The sequence below is a fragment of the Juglans microcarpa x Juglans regia genome, chromosome 4S, assembly GCF_004785595.1.
Source record: "Juglans microcarpa x Juglans regia isolate MS1-56 chromosome 4S, Jm3101_v1.0, whole genome shotgun sequence".
NCBI classification, from domain to species: domain Eukaryota; kingdom Viridiplantae; phylum Streptophyta; class Magnoliopsida; order Fagales; family Juglandaceae; genus Juglans; species Juglans microcarpa x Juglans regia.
The window spans coordinates 16,818,214-16,841,756 of NC_054601.1; the positions used below are offsets into that span (position 1 = coordinate 16,818,214).

At 33.8% G+C, this 23,543-nt stretch overlaps 1 protein-coding gene and 1 long non-coding RNA gene across 2 annotated transcripts; one reads left to right on the top strand and one right to left on the bottom strand.

The window, feature by feature from the left end:
• The first annotated feature begins 426 nt into the window (after positions 1 to 426).
• LOC121262780 lies at positions 427 to 18,855 on the top strand. Its single transcript, XR_005940169.1, has 3 exons — positions 427 to 583; positions 9,366 to 9,369; positions 18,844 to 18,855. It is a non-coding gene; the product is annotated as an uncharacterized LOC121262780 (long non-coding RNA).
• On the bottom strand, positions 7,276 to 9,400 carry LOC121262778 (protein LIGHT-DEPENDENT SHORT HYPOCOTYLS 1-like). Its single transcript, XM_041165379.1, has 2 exons — positions 8,011 to 9,400; positions 7,276 to 7,591 (listed from the first exon to the last, which is right to left on the bottom strand). Exon 1 carries the CDS (start codon positions 8,627 to 8,629, stop codon positions 8,048 to 8,050), a length of 582 nt encoding a protein of 193 aa, XP_041021313.1. The 5' UTR covers positions 8,630 to 9,400; the 3' UTR covers positions 7,276 to 7,591; positions 8,011 to 8,047.
• Positions 18,856 to 23,543: the final 4,688 nt, after the last annotated feature.

A 23,543-nucleotide genomic window follows, 5' to 3' on the forward strand; every position in this document is an offset into this window, starting at 1 on the left:
ATTTAATTAATTACTGTGAGATTTAATTATTTTAATTTCACTTTACCATTACGTTTAAATTATTTTATTTAACTTGTGATTTTGAAATCGTTTCCATTGGATCATTTTTGTAATCTAAGTTATGAGGATTGGACCTCATTTCTTCCCTATATTTTTTTTTCCTTTTCTCTTTTTTCTTTTTTCCTTTTTCTTTTTTCCTTTTTTCTTTCTTTTCTTTTTCTTTTTTTTCTTCCACTCCTGGAATTCCCGCTCGCGCGACACTCTCTCTCTCTCTCTCTCGCCGTGCAATCATCTCTCCCCCAGCCCGCCGCCATGCACCGGCGGTGGTCGACACCGCCCGGCTCCTCCACTCCCCCTGCCGCCGGCGATCACCCCCCTCCATTTCCAGCTCCTCCATCGCCGCCGTTAACCACCACGAACCCATTGAAGCCGCGGCGTTCCATGCACCACTGCGCCGCCGTCGCGCCACCTCCGGCCACCATCTTCACACCACTTCATCCTCGACCTTTTAGCAACCCATTAGACCCAATCCCAGCTCCAATCCGCCACCGGTGAAGCTCCACTATCTACATTTCCGATTTGGGTATTTTGGTCTTCTACCGCCCATTGCGCCGCCACCCACGGCCAACCTTCACCATCACTAGCTTCACCGACCTCCCTAGGCCCTACCCTGTCATTTTTGGGTCTTCGTTTGTCTCCGTTGAAAAGTGAGTATCTGTGACCCACGGCCACAGTGTATTTTACACTGTTTTGTAGCTGTTTTTCCACTTCTTGCAGCTTCGTGATCTTTCGGAAATTGCTTTATAGCATTGTAAGTATTTCTCCAAAGAACTTTCGTAATTTAAATGTATTTTTGCACTAACCCATTTCACTGTATTTTTGGCATGCCGGACTGAGTCCGAGGAGTTCGGGGGTCGGATGGATTTGTGATTGGAGTTGTTTGGTTGGTTTGGTTTATTTGGTTTGGTTGTTGATGAGTTGTTTTGATTGGATTTGTTGGGATTGGTTCTGGATGGATGTTGGATCAGTGTTGGTGCATGTTCATACCATTATTTCATGCATGATCATATTTGTAAAGAAAACTGGGTTTTCGTGTATTGCATTCATGTTCATTTGTTTATGAAAACTGAGTTTTCATGTGAGAATGGATTTTGGGTGCGTGTGTATCACGACCCCAAGCCGAGATGGGGCATTAACTCGGTGGAGCTCCTCTGGTTACTCGGGAGCGGAATATACTGAGTAACGTCCCCTGGATTGTCGCCGGGTGACAATGGGATCGGACGAGATGGTCTCGTGCCGACTCCGTGGTCCTTCTGCTGGCGGGGACTAGAGGATGTCTGGCCACGTACGCGCTGGGCGCGGAACTGGGCATCGCTCGTTGCGTAGTGTGGGTGCTTGGCCATGTACGCGCTGGGCGCGGAACTGAGTACCGCTACGAAACCAGGACGTGCAGATGGTCCATAGGGGAGGCCATGGTGCATATGGAATTAATGCATGGTGCATTTGGAATTAATGCACTATTTTCTGGGAAAATAGTGCGAGTTGGTTTTCTAGGTAAATCATTTTCTGGGAAAATGTTTTACGGATATTTTGGGCCAAAATGGGATTTTGGCGTGTGTTGGAAAATTATCATTTTCGGGGAAAATGATGTCTTGTGGAAAAATGCATATTTTTCATGTGCATGCATGTTAGTTGCATTTAAAGCATTTTATATTACGTTGTTATTTTGGGTCATACTTACCTGCGATACCATTTTGTGGTAACGCAGATTTTGATGCAGATGAGGAGGAGGAGGGCGAGCCTGAGGAGACGGTTCCGCCCGAGGAGTGATCTGGGATCACTCGTTTGTTTATTTGAAAACTATTGTAATATATTTTATGGATGACTGTATAACTGCCATTCAAATTTTTACTGATGTTTGATTGTAAATAAATTTGGTACTTAGTTAACTATCCGCTGTGTTATTTTATTTGTACACTGTTGCATGTACACACACTGGCACTTCGTTGGGATGTGTGACCGTGTTGTCACCATCCTGGCGTCTTGATCCCTGTGTATTTATGTAAGGGGGATTGGGGGCGCCACATCTTCTTAAATGATCATAACTGAGTGTTCAGCAGATTAGTGTCACTATATGTATTAATTGAGTCCAACACAAATTAGTCGTCACTCTTTCCAAATTTCTCTATAAATATCTCTCTTTCGTATGTTATTTGGAAAAAACCATAAACCTTTCAGTCCAGCACCAGGATCTATTTTGTGTTAGAAGTTTTAGGATGCAACACTACAAAATAAATAGCTTAATCATAAATTAGGATTATTACATATTAGTTAGTTATAAATATTATTATTAAAGCCAGTTCTTTGGAAGCCAGTGTTTATGTACCACGAATGTCATGATACTTGCAAGCACGTCATTTATCATGTTTCATTCCGCATATTATAGTTATATATGTATTATGCATCTCACGTTTCATAAGACACGTAAGTTTTCATAAGATCAAGTGTAAGATAAGGTTAGAACAGTTAACAAGCTAACCATTCAGATGTATGGTACCAATGCAAATTTATGGGTGGACTTGCAAGCCACAGAGTTAAGTGTGGCCCACCATAGTATGCTAAAATATTATTAGCAATTCCCTATGCGGCGGTGGGATGTGGGGCCAGTGCACAACCTTGCACACATAGTTAGATTGAGTTTGGGTAGTGAGGTGATCTCAGATATTTTGTAAATAGTAGTAAAAAATAATAATAAAATATTAAATAATATTAAATAGTAATGAAAAGTATGTGAAAAGTAATAATAAAATAATAAATAGTAGTGAAATATTCAAACTAGCCCTAAGTATATGAGCTAGTAAGATAAATATTATAAGTCAGATAATTCAAGACAAGTTATGCATGACATAATCATATGTATGAATGATCATGATTTTAAGTTCTCAACATGATTTTTTTATTAAAAACCTTATGTTAAGTATGTTTACATTATGATGGATTCCTTATTAAGTCATCGACTCGTTTTTATGTTTACATTATGATGGGTTTCTTATTGAGTCATCGACTCATTTTAGTTTATTTTATATTTTTAAATCACTCTAGGTTGGAATATTTATAAAACTAGAGCTACAAGACAAGACTTAGTCCAAAGAGGCGTGACAGTGACCTAAATTATGTACAAAGTTATGTATTAAGGCTTAGAATGTAGACTTTATTTAACACGTGTAAATTAGTTATCTTTCTATTTAAATGTTAGTCAATTGCTTATGAACTTTACTTTCAGCTTTGTATATAAAAGCTTTATTACTTTCTATTACTTTCTGTAATACACAATTTTCTGTAATACAAGTGAATTACTTTTTTCTGGAACCTAGAATACTTTCTTAATATGGTATCGGAAGAAAATTAGGTATTCTCTTTGTTTTTCCTCTCGATCATGGCTGATCCAGTTTCTACTCCTTCTTCTGTTGCTAATGTTGAATCAGATCTTCGTAGCTCTTACTTCCTCATGACTGCTAATCATCCTGGTGTTCTTTTAGTTAGTGAGAAATTAACTTCAAGCAACTACCATTCGTAATTTCAGTATTATGATTTTGATGGCATAGATTTTGAAAAATTTTAATAAATACTTCTACGTACCCTCATTTATAATTTCAATATTTTAATGCAAAACGACAATATTTATTATAAGTAATTTTCGTAGATGGCGCTTCATTTAGAAAAAAAAATATTTTTAAATTAGGTTCAATAGTAACACTCTGACTTTTTCAAAAATTTCTAAAAGTAATTTTATTTTTAAATTTGGGTAGCGAGATGTTACAATTTCACCCTAGGAACAGTTACATGGAGATAGAAAATTATATTAGGTTGTTCGCGCACACTCAAAACTTAGAGTCGCAAACCCCTCTCTCTCTCTCTATATATAAATATATATATATATATATATATATATATATATAAAGTGTTCTTAATTAGTGCATAGAAATTAGACAATTCAATTAATAGAGAAATATCCAAACCACCACTCCACCATTTGACAAATAGAATTATCGATCTTTTTTTTCTGCTTTGGATCCATGCCACTGATAATTTATTGGTTTATTTTACACACACATCGTACAACTCGTCTCTATTCTCTCCCCTTTTTTCTAGGCTTAGATACGATGGTTTCTTGCTAGTTTGGTTTAATGGAAGTTGAGAAATGTTTAGTCTATAAAAAGAATATTATAATAATACATAATTTACAATAAGTCATAGCTACTTTATGGTAAAAAATACTTTGCAATCGAATATAAATCGCATCATACCACATCAATTTACTTTCTTTATTTTCATAAATTTCAATATATACAAAGTCTCTTTCTCTCTTAATAAAACTCGTCGAGAAGATCTGTGAAAAGTTTCTGAAGCATCCTTGCTTATGATTATGAAAGCAACTAATGAATGAATCCAAGCAGTTCTAAAGGCTCGTTTGGATATTTGGAGTATTTCAAAATTTTGTGAATATATAATAATTAAATGATTTGAACTTAAATATTTTATTAGATTTTAAAAAATAAGCGAGAAAAATGAGTAAAATTATTATAAAATTAAAAATTATTTGAATATAATTTTTTATCTTGAATTTGTAAAAGTTGCATTAGACTTTGTATTTGAATAATGATTAGATGAAAAATTTAAAAATTTAAAAATAAAAAATATTTTACATTTGAATATTAATATTTAAAAATAAAATTATAAAAAATTATGAAAATTTTAGAAATTTTATTTCTCATCTCTCCCCTTTGTAAAAACGAAACCTAATTCTATGCTCTGCAACACTATTTTAGAGATGTGTCGCGCTGTACATGTTCTTTAAAATTAAAGGCCACCCCAGTAACCATCATTGGTTTCTGACAAAGAAGTTCTAACTATCCTTTCCAATTAAAGGCCACCCCAGTAATTTAGTTCTTTTTATGTAAAAATAACATTAAAAAGCTTATTCGACTTTCTTTAAAATTAAAGGTCAATTAGCCAAATTGCACTATATATTTTTTTTCAAATATTTTTTAAACTTTTTAAAAAATTAAAAAATACTAATATAATAATAATCACTTTCTTACCATTAAGAAAAAAAAAGAAAGAATAAAATAAAATATATAAACAGTAAAATTGACAAAATGAAGCCGCATAATATCATTTTTCAATATTGAATGTACAGTCACATCTCATGCTCATGCATATTGGTGTAGAACATTTATTACTTCTCGATTAAAACTATTTTATTATTATTTTTTATGAATAATTCATTATTATTTATTATTTTTAACTACTATTCACATATCATAAAAGATAATCTCAGCATCCAACATACGTAGTATCTTCGTTTGGTAACTAAAATCATCTCAATTTATTATTACAATTTTTTCAAATTCTAACATAAAAGATAATAAACAATTCAACTTTTTCAAATTTCAAAATAATAATAATATTAAAAAATAATATTTTAACAATATTTTATCATCTTAACTCAATTCAGTTCAACATCCAAAAGCAGATAACCACATGCAAGGGTTTCTATTGTAGCTTAAAATTATTTAGGGCACGATTACATAGAAAAAAAATCCTAATTGCCTTAATTTGCTAATTCTTGGCACAATATTAAATAAAAAAATATGAGTAATACTACATACAGTCTCCATTTTAAAAACTGCAATACAAGCGTAAGCAATTTTATCTTTAATTTTTTTTAAATTGCAAAACTATCCCTCCTAAAATGATATTTTTTTCTCAAATAATAAAAGATCTACACATATAATCCTCAAATGAGGACTGCAAATAAAATTTCTAAAAAACTATTAAGGTCTAGAATTCCGTTATTCAATATAAATCGTGAGCAAATTAATGGCTAAAAGTAGAGTCCTTATTTTCTGGAAAATAATAATATACTAAAAGCCAGCTTGATGTCAAACCAAGATTATGATCCCCGTTGAGATATGTCATATTAGTCTTTGTGCCAATATCATGAATAAATTAACCAGGCATTTGAAGAGTTGCCAATAAAGATAGAACAGAAGTTTTTCCCGAAAAACTTTAGAAAACTGTTAAATGTTTTGCTAATGCTATTACCCCCAAATCAGATCGTCACAGTTCAAAATTCCCCTACTTCCTCCATTTCTGCAAAATATACAAGATCCCTTGGATTTTGAAATGAAATTATGATCGGAATGGTGACGTATTGGTCCGATATTGGTTTTTTTCTAAAGTGGTGGGATAGATATCCGCACACACAGGATGTCATATTGAATTTCAGTGACTATTTCAAAACTCTGACCATTCAATTACGAAAGTGGGGGAGAAAAGAAAGAGAACAGAACGATGCAAGTTATAAGATTTGGGTGTTAAATTAATCCTCTTAAAAAAGAGAAAATGAGAAAATAGTTAACCACTCAAAAATAGTTTTCAGATATTTAATAAATTGAAATTGTATATACTACATTCAAATACAAAAAACCTGAAACTATAGAACAGCTTCCTAATTCCCTTTGCCATTTAAAGCGGCCAATCCAGCGTGCAACATTATAAGATTCAGCTCTAACTAAACCCATACTTCAGTGCATCACAAGGAAATCCGAAATATATTAAATGAGGCATTATAAGAAAGCCACAATGATGCACTCATGAAAAGCTTACATGTTCTATATATATATATATATATATAGAGAGAGAGAGAGAGAGAGAGAGAGAGAGAGATTGGAAAGAAAATATATTACCTCTCCTCTGTTGTGAATTATTTTTTCAAGGAATGTTCTAAAAGGGAAGAATCTAGAGACGATGATCCATCAATAATTTCAAGCAAAAATGAAAAAAAAAAAAAAACATGAATTCCAAATTTCTCTCCCAACCATTTAGTGTTTCCTCATCTTAAATTAGTCATACCAAATTAATGATCCACATGTTTTTTTTTTTTTTTTTTTATTTACTTGCCCCAACAAATTCATGAGGTGATCTTATGTTATTAGGGACATTTCCCAGCAGGCAAAATGTCTAATTTGTACCCAATAATTTCTCATTAATTAAATTTGTAATATAAAAGCGTATCCTTCAAGGCGCCATGACATGATGATGAGATACCCAAAACGACAACCATTATCAGCTTTCCATAGAAAAACTACTCCAACTTTAATCATGATTAAGGGCGGCTAGCTAGCTAGCTTGCTGTCCAGGTGGATGCAGATGAAATATTAGACTCTCGAATGATGATCTCTACATTATTCCAACGTCCTTCCAAAATGATTCAAATTCTATTTAATTATCTTAATTTCTAACATGTGTTTTAACTCTTAGCTAGCATCTAAATTGAAAAGACAATCTAGGTTTTGTCTTCATGCCTAACTACATATAATAATAGATCTAACAAGATTATATTTAACCTACTGCCAATCACTGTTTATAGGCTCGTGATTTTTCCACTTATCCAATTACAATCCTTTTTCCTTTATCTGTGGCAAAAGCTTTACATATGTCATCACACAGAGAGGGAGAGAGAGAGAGGGCAGCTAGCTGCAGGTTTATTACCCAATAAAGGAAGGAATCAAGCCCACATTGTGATCTGCAATTATATAGCAATATAGATAACCTTATCCCTAAAAATATATAATAATTAATAGTGCAACTGTTTAAATTTAAAATGATCCACAAGATTAATTTCTCATTAATTAGATAAAGAAAGACATCCATTTATATATAATCATTGCAAAGTGTATTTATATTACATTGAGTCTTTAAGAACACATCTATATAAATCCGCTAGCTATTAGAACAATTTTTCGAGCATAACCATGCATTACTTCTCCCAATATTTCACTACTTACTACTTAAAGCAATTTCAGGGGAATAGCCATCACTCCAGAAATATACTGAGAAAACAACCTCAAACTTGCGAAAAATGGATACCCCAGACCAAAGAAACATTAAACCACCTCTTTTAGTACGGGAAAGAGAAAAATATATAGGAGAAGAAAGATATACCCATTTGAATGATCTTTATATTTGCTGATTTCCGCCACTAGTTGTTGGCGTTCGGAGTAGCAGCCAACTTTGGCTTAGGCCTTTTACGCTTCTTGTCATAGCTGACCCCTCTCGCTTTGGCCTGAAAATCACGAACCTCGCGCAAATACAGCCTCACAGCTCTCGCACCAAAGGGGTTTCCTTCTGGCTTCCCGCCATGCTCTTCATAGGCGGCTCGGAGGCGGCCGATGAGGGCGTCGAGGCTGCCCCAGGCTTGGCGAAGAGGGCACGGACAGGGAGAAGGTGGGTTTGGGAGGCCAAAAAAGGGGCAAGTTTGGTTGTGGACCTTGGTCTTCCCAAATTGGTCGAGGTAACGGAGGAATTCAAGAACATGTGCACCACTGCACATGGGGAGTGAGAGTGGAGGTTTGTGGTTCCTTAGGTATTGGCAGAAGGTGTTCCAGTCTCGCCGCTTCTGGTTCTCATAGCGGCTTGGAGTTGTAACAGCAGCAGCAGCAGTACTAGTTGTAGTAGAAGATGGAGACGATATTATGGCTGCAGATGGAGTGGTTGGAGTGGTACTGATGTTCAATATGGGTGAATCATAGATGGGATTGTTTGGTTGTGATACTAAATCCATGGCAAGCAAAGGGTTTTGGTTTTGGGTTTGGTTTGCGTTTTTTCTTTTCCCTGGATCTTGGAGGGTTGAGAGACTGTGGTTGATGTTTGGGGCTAGTCTTTTTGATCCTTCTCTTCTTCTATTTTAGGGTTTTCATTTGGAACTTTATAGAAGTCAACAAAGGGGATGAGGAGAGAGAGGGAGAGTATGCCCTCCTTGCAGCTGAGAAGGACTCTCTTCTGTTGTAGTTTGGGATAAGGAAGATTACGATCCGAAACAAGTAAATGCCTGATTTTGCATGGCTCAAAGAGAGAAGAAAGTGGGGTTGGGGTGAGGGTTTTGTTGGTGTGGAAGATGATGAAATGTAAGAGAAAGAGAGAATCTCTTCCTCAATCTTTTTACCTCGATCTCTTTTATTCAAGCAGGAAAGAGTCCGCAAAAATCTGGAATGATTGCAGGTATTGGGTGCGGATGATATCTGGGAAAAAAGAGTTAAGTGAGCGGATCATCGGGTTTTTTCATTCCAGGAAAAGGGAAAGCAACTGAGAGTTTAACACTGAGACGGGACAGAGAAAGGAGAGAGAGAGAGTGTGAAGTTGTCTTCAGACTCTCGGGGGTCAAGACTCAAAAGAGGGGCTTTCAGTCTGTGGAAAAGCAAGGGGTTGAAATAAGCAGTGTAGATAACATGAGAGTGTTTGGTATAATGGGACAACATTGGCAGTGAATAGAAAGATGACGGTGACCAAAGGAAAGACAGACATGTCGTTTCCATCACGCATTTGTAAGCGCGTGCTTTACACACACATTCCTTACTTGCATGTTACCGTTTCTTCACCAATCATGCATCTTTGCCTTATAAAAACTTGGGTGGAAGACGAAGTTTCTGAATTTAGGGAGTGAATTTTTAAGAGGAACCTTCATGGCAATTACCTATCTACTTCAATCCAAAATCTCGTACTATATTCGCCTCAAATGATCTTTATCTTAGTAGTTGAGATGTCTTGGTACAGTAGTAGTAATAGTAGTAGTTTCTCACAAGGATGCCAAAAAATTGGAATGTTCATGTGTGAGTTTCATAATTGCCCATGGACTATTCGATCATATGATGGTTGTACATCCATCATATGGTTTCTGATTTTAGTTCACTTTACATCTTGATTTTGCTTCTTTTTTAATTTCAACATATCTGATTATTGCTATGAACCAACAATTATATAATTTGGATAATGATAGGGTTATTACTTTTTTACTACTTATTTTATATTTAATTTTTTTTAATTTTTTATTTTACTTAATAATTAAGGAAGTAATTATTAGTAAAATTATATATATTTTTAATTTTTTCTTAATGGTTAAAGATGTTAAAAAAATATTTAAAAGAAAATGATAAAAAAATAAAAAATGTGAAATAAACTATGAATAGTAAATGGATAGTAATAGGGTAGTAACCCTATCACTACCTATTATTTTTAGGGTGGCCAATTTCTTTTTCTTATTTTTTTAATCATGTAACACATTTATATAAAATAAAAAAATAACTATATATAAAATTAGGTCTCGATAATTTACTACATAAATATAAAAATAAAATCCTAAAAACATAATTTAATATATGTTTCGGATTTATGATAATAATGTTTCATAGAATAATATTGATCCATTATTACTTTTGTAATTAAATATTTAAAATTCATTTTTTTTCATAAAAACTATCAAGTGATCTTTTAGAAAGTCATCTTTCATTCTAGTATGTAAGTTAGGTCATTAAGTTTCATGTAAAATTTAAATATTTTAGTGTGGCATTAAACATATAATTATGATATGATTAAGATCTTAAATAATTATTTTCTTGCTCAATTGGGCTTGTTTGGGGCCTCATATGAGACACAAAATTCTCATTTGATCTCATTTAGGTCTCGTTTGTTTTAACAATTTCTCTCAACTCATCTTATCTCATCTAATCATTACAATTTTTTTAAATTTTCACACAAAATAAATTAAATAATTCAACTTTTTCAAATTTCAAAACAAAAATAATATTAAAAAAATATATTTTAACAATATTTTATTCAACTTTTAACTTTAATCTCAACTCATCTCATTTGAGAAAACAAACGAAAATCTCATCCCATTTTATTTCTAAACATAATTCAAATACAAAAAACCTAAACTAATCATTACAATTTTTTCAAACTAATCATTATAATTTTTTCAAATTTTAAAAAAATAAAAAATAAAAAATAATTACAACTTTTTCAAATCCCAAATAAAAATAATATTATAAAACTATATTCTTACAATATTTTAACTTTATAATATTTTTTATTCAATTTTTCTCCATCCTTTCCCAAAATTTAAAAAATACTCAACTCAAATTATCTCCCTACTATTCATAAACTATCTTACTACTATTCATAAAATTTTCATCTCATCTCACTTCTCAAACCAGTCATAATCTAAAAGATAAAATCTCTCCACTATTGTCCATATAAATCATCAACTTTACATGATTTTTCTTGTATTTGCACTTTGAATTCTATATTAAGAAGTCTAATATTGTATAATAAAATTTTTTTTGGATCCATATTAATGAATTTATTATTTCTCCTAAACTTAGTTTAAATTAATTTTAATGAGACCACATCCTTGAAATTAGATAATATATTGAAATTATACAGAATTTTGGAACTATAGGAAAAAAATAGAGAGAGAGGCATTTCTAGGTATATTGAAATTTTAGAAAATTTAAGAAAGAATATGAATTTTTGGGAGAGGCCATTTTCTACATTTATAGAACTATAAATAAAATTTTGGGGACAATTTAAAATTTCAAAATTTCTTTTTAAAGGGGGGGGGGGGGATGCATGGCCCCAAAGGGCAATGTAGGTCCGCCACTGTTGCTATGGTATTCCTCCAATAACACTATTTAATGAATTTTATATTACATACCATTAATATGATATAATTTAATTTGTAATATTTAAATTTTATCTTCTAAATCAAATGTCTATGCCACGTGGATGATGTAAGATGTAAATAATTTAAAATAGAATTATTCATTCCTCCCTCAAGGATATAAAAAAATTAGGGTCCATCTTCTTAAAAAAAAAAAGAAAAAAAAAAAAAGTTTAACAGAAAGGGTATTGCAGATGATATCGTGCTTTCCTCAACCCAAACTTATATAGGAAAATCAGGAGAGACCCTTCAAATAATTAAAAAAAAGTTGTCTACTTTTTCAGTACTAAGAAATTTCACGGCAAAAGGAGAGTGTCACTTTAGTAGTAACTTTTGGTTTTTGGCGGACAGGGTATCAGTTGGCCTGATTAGCCACAGTGCTTGAATAGGGTCGTTTGTGAGATTAAACTATACTGAAAACGACCATACATAGAGAATCATGCCACGTACAAGTACTGGAGAGTACCCAAAACGACTATAACTTTCAGCAAGAAACACAAATGGTTTTATCTAGGCCTGTACGGACCTGTAGATACACAAATGGTTTTATCTAGGCCTGTGCAAGAAACAGCCTAAATTGATCCATTCGCTTGACTTGACCCGACCCGATCCAAACCAAAAAACATGAGTTCGAATGATGCATGGGTTCAACCCGTCCAACCCGCTAATGTCACTCATAACTAACCAAGGTCTTCTGACTTCTACTTTTGTAAACAAAGAAGGTATGGAAAAAAATCTAGATCCACACAAATCACCGAAGATCGGAGTTGGGTGGAAGCTAGCTGAATTGGTTGAAACTATCGGTGCTGATATCGATCCATCCATGCTTGATATCCTGCCCACGGAAGAAGAGGTCGTGGCTATGAATTTCGTGTTCGAGCTTCACCCCCTGTTGGCTAGACCCGGAGCGATCAACAAGGTGTTTTCCTCCATCAAGGCCATGAAGCCCAAGATCATCGCAGTGGTGGAGCAAGAAGCCCAAGGTCATCGCTTTGGTCCCTCCGACTCAAGACCTAATGATGTCCAACGCATACCTAAGGAGACAGATATGCAACGTTGTGGCTTCTGAAGACTGACTGGAGCAACACGAGACGTTGAGTATTCAATGGAGTACTCGGATGGGATCGTCCGGATTCGAACCGGTCCACCTAGGGTCCAACGCATTCAAGCAGGCTAGTATGCTGTTGGCCTTGTTTGCGGGTGGGGATGGGTATACAGTGGATGAGAGCTGTAGACGATCTCTTGGCATATTCATCGCATGTATAAAAACGGGAAACTCAATATCGGGCTAGGTCGGGTCGGGTTGACCCAATATGCTAGCCAGTTTGGTTGGGTTGCAGCCCTAATTTTATCTCATCACATTTTAATATTATTATTTTTTCAAATTCTTACACAAAATATAATAAATAATTCAACTTTTTCAAATCTTAAAACTATAATAATATTAAAAAATATTATTATAACAATATTTAATTCAACTTTTAACTTCTATATAAAACCATCCCATCCCATCTTATCATCCAAATGAGGTCTAATTGTAGGAGAGTCTTGTCTACACAATAAGTCAAATTTCTTTATAGCTATGAACTTTAATATATTAATACTAGGGTGTGAATGTTAGGAGCTATTGGAAGCTTGATCAATGGTGTAATCGGTGGGCGCCAACTTTTATATCGCGTGACACATTTATGTAAAATAAAAATAGATTAAAAAAATAATAAAAACATAATTATATATAACATTAAATCTTGATAATTTGTAACATACACGTAGAATTAAAATTTTAAAAACACAATAATGTTTTTATGAAATAATTTTAAAAATTTCAGATTGTGACAATAATGTTTTATGGAATAATATTCATCCATTATTATTTTTGTAATGAAATATTTAGAATTTATTTTCTTCATAAAAACTATCAAGTGATCTTCTAGACTGTCATATTTCATTCTAGTATGTGAGCTAGTTTATCAAGTTAATTTCATGTAAAATCTAGATATTTTCTTATGACATTAAACATATAATGTTATAATTGAGATCTTAAATAAATTTTTTCTTGCTCAATGAAGCCTAGAGGATAAAACCTCACAACTATTTTTCATATAGATCATCAACCTTAAATGATTTCTCTTGTATTTCCACATTGGATTACATATTAAGAAGCCTAATATTGTATAATAAAAAAGTTTGAGATCTATATTAATAAATGTGTTATATACTTCTCCTAAAATTAGTTTTAATCTAATTTTGGTGAGGCTATATCCTTGAAAATAGATAATACATAGAAATTATACAAAATTCTAGGACCATAGAAAATTTTTTTAGGTATATTGAAATTTTAAAACATTTTGGAGAACATATGGGGCTTACAAAGTTTTTGAGTTTATATTTATAGAACTATAAAAAAAAAAATATATAGGGGATGTTTTGAGATTTTAAACAATTTTTGGGGTCCAGCTTAACGTGGGCCCCCCCTTAGTTTGATATATATTCTACATATAAAGAAAAATTCTACTCATAATCTTCACACCACATATCACACATGTTTTTTTAATTTTCTCTCTTACCAATTTTTTTTTAACCCCAAATTTATTTATTGCCCTCACTTATGGCGGATGAAAATCGTGGTAACAGAAGACGACACATAGGGTATATAGGTATTCAAAGAAGCATCCCATGTATCAAAACTAAAAATCACAACAACATTAAAGTTCAGAGCCCACAAAAAAGGCAAAAAATTCAGACCGTAACAAAAATAACTAGAGAAAGCGTAAGGAAGGTAACCCAGAATAATGAATAATCCATGCGAATGAGGCCTTCCAACCTGCAGGGAGAGTCTCCCAAGCTATTCCAAGCAAGATTAAATCCTTCCGCCCCTTGTTTAGCCAACCAGTCTGCCACTTGATTTCATTCTCTGAAAATATGTTTCATGGAGCATGTCATGGATGCCCTGATCTCATTGATTTCCTCCCATAAATCCTCCAAGTACCACATCCCACATCTTCTTTAGTTCCACCAAGAGACTACAGTTAAAGAATCAAGTTTAATTTCAACAAAATTTAAATTCAAAGAGATGCAAACCTTGAGACCATGAAGAATGGCTAGTAATTCAGCATTGTTGTTAGAACCGACTCTAGTATGGGATGCAAAATCATGGACCAGTTTGCCATGATCGTCTCTAATGATACCACCCACACCAGAAGAGCCTAGATTGCCTAGGCTACTACCATCTGTGTTCAATTTGAACCATCCAGTCTGGGGTTTCGTCCAAGTCACTAAATAGCACCTGCAAGCTAAAGAGGTGAGAATAGGAATATTTAATCATTGAAGCACCTGCACATCAAAATTAGACAAACTGAAAATTTTTTGTGAGTCATAACATAATAAACCAATCTGGTATTTAATGGAATGGAAAAGATCGGGAAAAGGAACATTAAGCCCCTCCATACGCGCCGAACATCTTCAATTCAATTATGTGATGTATAGATTAAGCCTCTTACCAAATATGTGGTGTATAGATGATGAGTAAATGTAACACCCCGTTTAATTAACTCTTGATTAACCCTTAGGTATTCTAGATTAGGTTTTTATTTTTGGATTAATCACTTTCATTAAGGTTGATAGTGGGATTAACATTAATGTTGGTACTTAGTGTTAATAAGCGAAGGATTAGAGATGCAAACTCATTAGTAATTTTGGTGAGACTTTTTAGGACCCAAGTGCATTCATGGGCCTAGCCCAAGAAAATCTTGAACCAAGCCCTTAGGAAATCAAGGCTAGTTTTGGCCCAAGTATAGGAAGGCATAAGGCCTTTAGTGTAGATTGGACCCTTAGCCTTTTTCAAGCCCATATGGCCCAAAGCCATGTTTGGACTCGTTTTACCATTCAAAGACTAAAGACCCAATACACCATACCATTGGTTTCCTAGGCTAAGGCCATTAACCATCATACTTGAGGTTAGTGCACTTTAAGCCATGCTTTGAAGCTTAATCATGCTTAATCTTTTCTTAAAATTTTTAATTCAATTTTTCTTGAATTAATACTCCCGTAAACCATGATTAGACCATGTTAATACCCTAGCTAAACCATCCCACATGTCATTAAGAAAATGACATAACAAGCCCAAACCATGCTTCAATCGGTTTTGTGCATTGCCCTTTGTAATGCTTGGACTGTTTGCCCTTGGTCCCAACATTTTTGTGGTTTTTCCTCAAGGGTAATATGGTCCATAAAAATCTCATGAGACCCTCCCAAACTCAGTTTGAGTTTTGGACGAAATTGGTTGCATCAACCAACTCAAAGAACCAAACCGGGTGCACCTTGGTCTAGTTTGTGTAGGAACCATTTGGATTGAATTTGAACCAGCCTCCTACCATGGTTTGCACCATCACCCCATGCCACCTCCTTCTCCACCCAATTACCAAGAAGTCCCATGATCATCATGAAGGATTTTGACTCATTTTTGCTATCCAAAAACATCAAAAACCGAACTGATTTTCTGCCACCACAAAACCACCTTCATCCACCTATTTTCAAGGGTGGTTTGAGGGATCTTCTGCCATCCAAATGATGCCCACGACCTTGAGTCATCTACAGGACCCTTGCAGCTACTATGAAGAGGAAATGATGGTGGTTTAGGGTACTATTTCATTCTACACAATTGACTTAAGTTCATGCAAGTAAATCTGGAAACTTTCCAGATTTGAGCACCTCCCACTTCACCCAATCACCAAGCACCCAAGCTGTGACGTCCTCAGATTTTGCTTGAAATCGGAAAAACATCCGAAGTTTCGGGACATGCAACACAAGGTTACCTGCCCCCGTTCATGACATATAAGATGCAATGTTCCTAACATGCATCTAGCATTATGCAATATTCGCAGCGGATAATTTTTTTTTTTAGCAATACTATGCACCAAACTTATAATATCCCAAATACTTAAAACATAAACCATGCATACTTAAAACACCTACAATTACCACACGGGTCTCAGAAGACTGTAATCTCAAAACAATGAAGACCTGGCTCCATAATTACATTGCCAAAATATACTATTGGACTAGTTCGTTGAGTAACTCGCGTAACTCGACTAACGATGCCGGAATACTATCCAAAGACCTAACTATGGAGGCTGCAAGCTCTGTGTTGCGTCTACGACGTCTAGTCAACCTCCTCCAGTTTGCTAGTGTCTGCTCCCTGCTCTGATCCTGACACATCGCCTACCATTCGGGGGGATGGTAGTTGGGACTACCATGGCTGAGATTTGATTACAAATCTCAGCAAGTTAACAGGAACTTCCACACAGGGTTAATGATGCATGCATGACAGTAAAATCATGAATGCATAATCAAAGTCATAAGTAAGCATAACATAACTTGATATACAACATGGCATAAATGACATAACTTAAACTTAAACTGAAACTGAAACTTAGCTTGGCGTGACATGACATGTATGTGAACTTAAAACATAACATGGACTAGCAACATAGCATGAACGTGAACTTCAACATAATATGAACGTGAATATACATAATTTGAACATGAGCTTGAACATAACATAAACCTGAGCATGACATAACATAAATGTGAACTTGGAACATAACGTGAACATGAACATGAACATGACATAACATGAACGTGAACTTGAACATGACATGAACTTGAACATAACTTGACATAAACATGAACTTGAAATATATTCTTGTCTCCTGTAGTTACCATGATTGGCATGAACTTAAAACTCGACATGAACGTAAACTTGAACATAACATGACGTGAAACATGATTTTAATGTGAAATACATGAACTTGAAATCTTATTCAATGAACTTAATTAATAAAGTGACCATACGGGTGCTACACGGGTCCCCTTGAGCTGTGTGTCCCTGCCGATTACAGCATCACAACACAGGTGTCTATACCAGCTGTGAGTGCGTTAATACGTACTCCACAGTTGTTGTGGCCCCACGTATTCTACGTGTCACAATTGCTGTGTCTCACGTAGTGTATGCTCCACAGTTGTTGTGGCCCCATACTTCATGCTCCACAGTTGTTGTGGTCCCATGAATTGTTTGTACCACACTTGCTGTGGACACACGTAACATAATGTGTGGCTCTATCGGCGTTGGTGCCTGGCGCACTCCAGTGACCAGCTAGTTAGGCCCCATTCACAACTTGTTGATTGTACTTCGTCAACCCAGAGAATTTCATACCTATTTAGACACTCTAGCGTGAACAAATGAGTTTCACTAGGATATTACCCCATCCTAGCGCTTAGGGTCGTGATTGACATAAATAACTTAACTGCATATATGACATTTCGTAACGTGAAGTGACATGAACGTGACATAAAGGACGAAAGTCCTGACGTAACGTAACGTGACATGAACGTAAGACGATAGACATGACATAAAATGTAACAGACAATATTTCATAACATGACATACATGTAGCAGACAATATTTAGTAACTTGGCATAACATGTAATAGACAAAATTTCGTAGCATTGCATAACATGTGACAGTGAATATTACGTGACATGACATACATGTAACAGATAGCATACATAATGTGGCATACTTGCAACATATAGTAACATGGGACAAAATATATTGTGTAACAGATAAATATTTCGTGATAGAATAATTCATGTAATAGATAAACATGTGATGACATGACATATATAACAACACACAAACATAAATTGTAGTTCTCTTACCCATCACACATACACAGTAAACTGATAGTAAGTTAAGAGTTAACTTACCTCGATCGTCGTGTTCTACGAGATTAAAGAGTGAAATACGAGGAACTGTAAGAGGGTATTCTAAAAGTTAGAATTTTAATTACTAACAATTAAAAATGTGAAAAGAGAAAACTTAGAGTAAAATTACCATTTTACCCTCAACATGTGGGAAAATGACCATTTACCCCTAACTTAAGGATTTCACATCCCAACTCCAAAAATTATCAAAATTTACATTCCTCATGTAAATTTTGTCCTAGACTCAAATATCAATTCAGAAAAATTTAAAACCATTCACAACTATGGAAAACTCCCAATGGCCGAAACATTCATAGGCCATTTTACTTGATTTTGGTTGCAATTTCTTCCATCTTCAAAACCCATGATTAAACAAAAATTTTGTAACAAGGATCTTTCTATTTTAAGTTTAAAAATACACTTAAAATATCAATTAAGAAAAGCTAATCATTAACACCAAACTTTTGTAAAAAGACCCAAACTTTTTAACAAAAAGTAAACCCTTAAATTACAAGTTTTGGCCTTAATAAAAACATCTCCAAGAATTCCAAAAAAAAAAACAAATCTTACTTCCAACACATTCATAACATCATCTTAAGATCAACCATACTTAAAATCATCAAACAAAAACCACCAAAAATCACAAACAACACTTGGAGTTTTTGGTTTTAAACTTAGTCCAAAACATAAACTTTTCTCTCAACTACCTTTGATCAATCTCTTGATCTATGGCTTAAAGATATGTGATCTTCAAACTAAAACATCTCATGGTGTAACAATGTGTCCTAAAGATGATCCAACCATCAAAATTAAAATCACATGGCTAAAATTCAACAAAACATGGATCTAATCCAAAAACATCAAATCTTAGGCCTAACCGAAATCCTCTTGCATAGAAAAATTATACCTTTAAAACTAATACTAAATATCTTCAAAATAACATCCTAACATGTATATAAGAGGCTTAGGATCATCATATAAAAATATCAAAGCCTTTGAAATAAGATAAAACCATGAAATATTCCAACTTTCACAAAACAAAAACTGCTTTTCCACTTCCAGTTTTCAAGTTTCTAAATCTAAGGAAATATATCATCAAAAGCTTTATCAATACAACAAAAACATAATGCACATTCATAAACACATGCTAAAAACACTCCATAAAATTTTCGGACCAAGATATGTCCATTAGCTTGATCAAAAATTTCAAAACATATCATACTCTCTAGTTTCACGCCTAGAATGATCTTTCCATGGTTAAAAATACTTTTGACTGACCAAATGAGTATGGATTGAGACTAACAAGATATCCACCGAAACTAGACTCAAAGACAAAAAATTTTTATGAAGGATTCATCATGAGAAAATACTTACAAGAGGTCGATAATGGCCACGCAAAAATACACAGAAATCTACCTGAGAGAGCGCTTTTGGGTTTCTCTCTAAGAACGGGGGAAAGAAGTGATAAAATGGAGAGAAGTGTATCTTGCACGACTTTAGACTCCTGGAGGGGGAAGTTATGGGCTTGAAAGACCCTTGATTGGAGTTGGCTATGTGACATAAAGTAGAGAATAGTGAGAGGCATGGACTGCCTGCAGCAGCTGTGAGAGATGGAGGTTGATGGAGTGGATTTCTTCTTCACATCAAGGCACTATTGGGTGCAGCCAATGGCAGTGGATGGTCTACCATGTGGGGGAGGAAACTTCTCCAAGAAGCTTTGCCAAGGTGGCCAATTTCGTAGGCCTTGGTGGACCCCAAACAAGTGGGCTTTAATTTAGGGTTTAAAGGGGGTTTGGTTAGGGTTTGAGATGCTATCAAGCCCAAAACCAATTTTTCTTAGCCCAATCAAATTTTCAAGGTTTAAAAGGTTGGATAATGATATCATGACAATGATTAGATTAATTAATAGCATGTGGAAGTGATTTAATCAAGTGATTAAACACAATGTTAGAAATCAGATTAAAAAAGGTTTAGAGGCCAACTTAGGGTTTGGGAAAACCGTTTAGGGTTTTGGTTTCAATCAAGCTTTTGGGGTTTCAATTGGATTCCAACTATTTAGGGTTTCGCTAGGGTTGAAACCCTCTTTGGTCTGGCACAATTTGGTTAAACAGATGAAACAAAATTTTGCTTAGGTGGCATAATCTCACACCTTGATTTCATTCACAAATCCATCTAATGGCTCCTTATGGTGCCAAGTGTCTAATACTATTCATTATGTGTGGCTAAGATCTTGCCAAGTGTCCAAATAAAACTTTTCTAACCTAATTTGGACATTCCACACTGTAATTTTGAAAACACTGCACTTGATGCGCTTATCGAGGTTACTATTCACTTCGAAAAAAATGCATAATAAACTTAGTACTGAAAATTCATAAATATTCATATTAACTTGTAGTGAAAATTGTTTACCGAAATTCAACTCCAAAGTGCCCCTAAAAATGATTTCACAATTTTGAACAGTCGTTTCGTCCGAAATTATGAAAATGAGTTATTGCGCGATAAAATCCTAAATAATCCAGTGAGTCTAATGGCGTAGACCATAACGCATTCTGACACTTCTAATTACCTCAAATAATTAAACTCATATATCTAGCATCATAGTGAGTGGTAACACTGACTATGTTGACAGACTAAAATCTGCGCGATTGGTCGATTCGAAAAAACTTCTGGAGTTTTCACAAGGTTTTTAAAGTCAATAGAAATTCCACCGGTGAATTTCTAGTGGACTGTAACACAAGGCAACGTCCTTCACCCATTGGCCACCTATAAATACTTTCCTCCCCTTCTCATTTCATCCACACCACAGCTTCAAGCATCCTCTTGAGCCTTAAGAGCATTTCCCCCTCTTAGAGATCAAAAGAGTGCAAACGGAGTGAATTTTGGTGAGTTCTTGAATGTTCTTGTGTAAGACAGTCTAGAGTGCTTGGAGGAACACGAAATTTGTAAGTTTTCTTCATTTTGATCTTACCTACCATGTCAAAGCTTTGTTTCCAAGTGTTAGTACGAAAGTTGGTTGAGTTTTGAGAAGGTTATGACGCTTAATGCAAAACTGGGTCAATTAAAGGAATGTTTGAATGATTGAATGTTCTTAATTGGAAATTTAGTTATGGAATGTCCTAAGCCTGATTTTATAAGATCTGTCATTATCCCAACATGATTATGGAATGTTAAATTTGTGATTAGAAGCATGTCATGATAGGTTTTAAATCTATCTTATTTTGATTATCAAGCATGAATCGGTTTTTAAGTATATTGGTGATTAAAGATTTCTTAGTTTTGATTAAGTGTTGGGATGAACTTGATTACTCAAGGATTAGAATTCATAATGTCCCTAAAGATGATAGTGATAATTAATGATTAAAAAAAATCTCATATGCATGCTTTTATAGGGATCAATTGTTGAAAATATACATAGGCATCAACTAGGATGCATGCTACGGGTAGGGACTAATTGGATAAGTCCCACTTTGAAATTTGAAAATTTAAGGACATAGATGGTTTTAGAATACCAAAAATATAAAGTTCATGAAATTTGGTTAAATTTGGAGTTTGTTTGCAATTAGTGAAAATTTACGGCCTAAATGACAATTTTTGAAAATTTAGGGGTATTTTTGTAAATACCTAATTTTTTGAATCCTTTGATTTTGAACCTATCCATAAGAATATTAACCCTAATTAGCATACACATGATTTATGCAGCTACGACGCTAATTTCAAATTTCTCTGAAAGTTTGTAAGTTGGTCTCTAGCTACGACACATGATTTACCATGATAAATTTCTTATGATTTATTGATAAATGCTTAATTTATTCTTCAATTATCATTTTGAGTATAAAATATCATGTTATATGATACATCGAGTGCATACTTACATAACATATGACATTTTCACCATTTTTACATATTACATTTATAAAAATCATTTTTTACATGAAATTTTTTACATTTGCACATGTCATTAATAACACTTTTTATCATTTAAAAAATTATTTTGGTAAGACCATGCTTTTATTTTCTAAGATTGATATTAATATTATATTTAAATTAAAAAATGAAAATATTATGTTTAAATTTAAAGAATAATACATAGGATATCGTTTCAAAATAATAATAATTTTCTTCATATTATTTCTCGTTATAATGAATTATACTGAATAATAATTTATAAAGAAACATTATAACTTTTTAAATTTCAAATTAATTGTCTATTTTGACATTTTATCATTCCACTAACAATTATGTCCATGATTGTAGTTTTATGAAACAACTCAAAATAATATTATTTTATTCTTTTCATTTATAAGAGTATTATTAATATTATTATTATGTATATGTCTAATTGGTCTTATAACGAGTGGAGCAATATATGTCCTATTATGACTTTAATATAATGAGTTCTGAACATTTGATTTGTTATGTATTCGATAATTTTACATCTTTTCTTCACTCATTTTTTAAGTATAATTATAATCATTTGTAAAACTTGTTGCATAAATTTATGATTATCCTACCCTTTACCATACTTGTTTTAATTGGTATGTATCTTAAAATTCATATTTACCATATAAAAAATACAATAGCACTTTTAACAGTAAATACATACCTTGTATGTAAATTCTTACCTAGTGTGTGTATATATATATATATATATATATATATATATATATATGTTTGTGTACGAAATAAAGATTGTATATATTATTTAATAATTTCCTGGCCATTCATAATTTGATTTGTAAAGATCATCATGCACAACAATTTCACATATTTCAACCTGCTATGCTTCTGCGCAAGCTAGTGATTACTTTTCATTACACCGTTATGAATCATTTAGTGGGATTTTTTTTTCTTTGTAAAAGGTGAGGCAGGGACGCCTAGCATAGCAACCCTCCCTGGACGTGACCATAGGAGTCCCTCCCTGCTTTGGAATGTCTGGTTTGAGCTATAGTTATTGTCCCAAGGACGAGCTTGTCACCACAGAACTCCCGAAGTATTTAGCTGGTCCAAAGCTCATCCTATGGCCCAAAGGCTAGACTTTTCTACTACAAGTTATTTCTACTTATGTCCTGACTCAAACTTCTGATCTTGAAACCATGAAATATCAGCTCATACAAACCGAGTGGTCACCTTGGTGGTGAATCATTTAGTGAGATAATTTGAACTACAGATTATTTTTTATTACACACACTATGCAAAATCTAGTTTCTGAACCAAT

Bases quoted from the DNA above. Each gene is read 5' to 3' on its own strand.
- LOC121262778 (XM_041165379.1), bottom strand. From the start codon at position 8,629: ATGGATTTAGTATCACAACCAAACAATCCCATCTATGATTCACCCATA.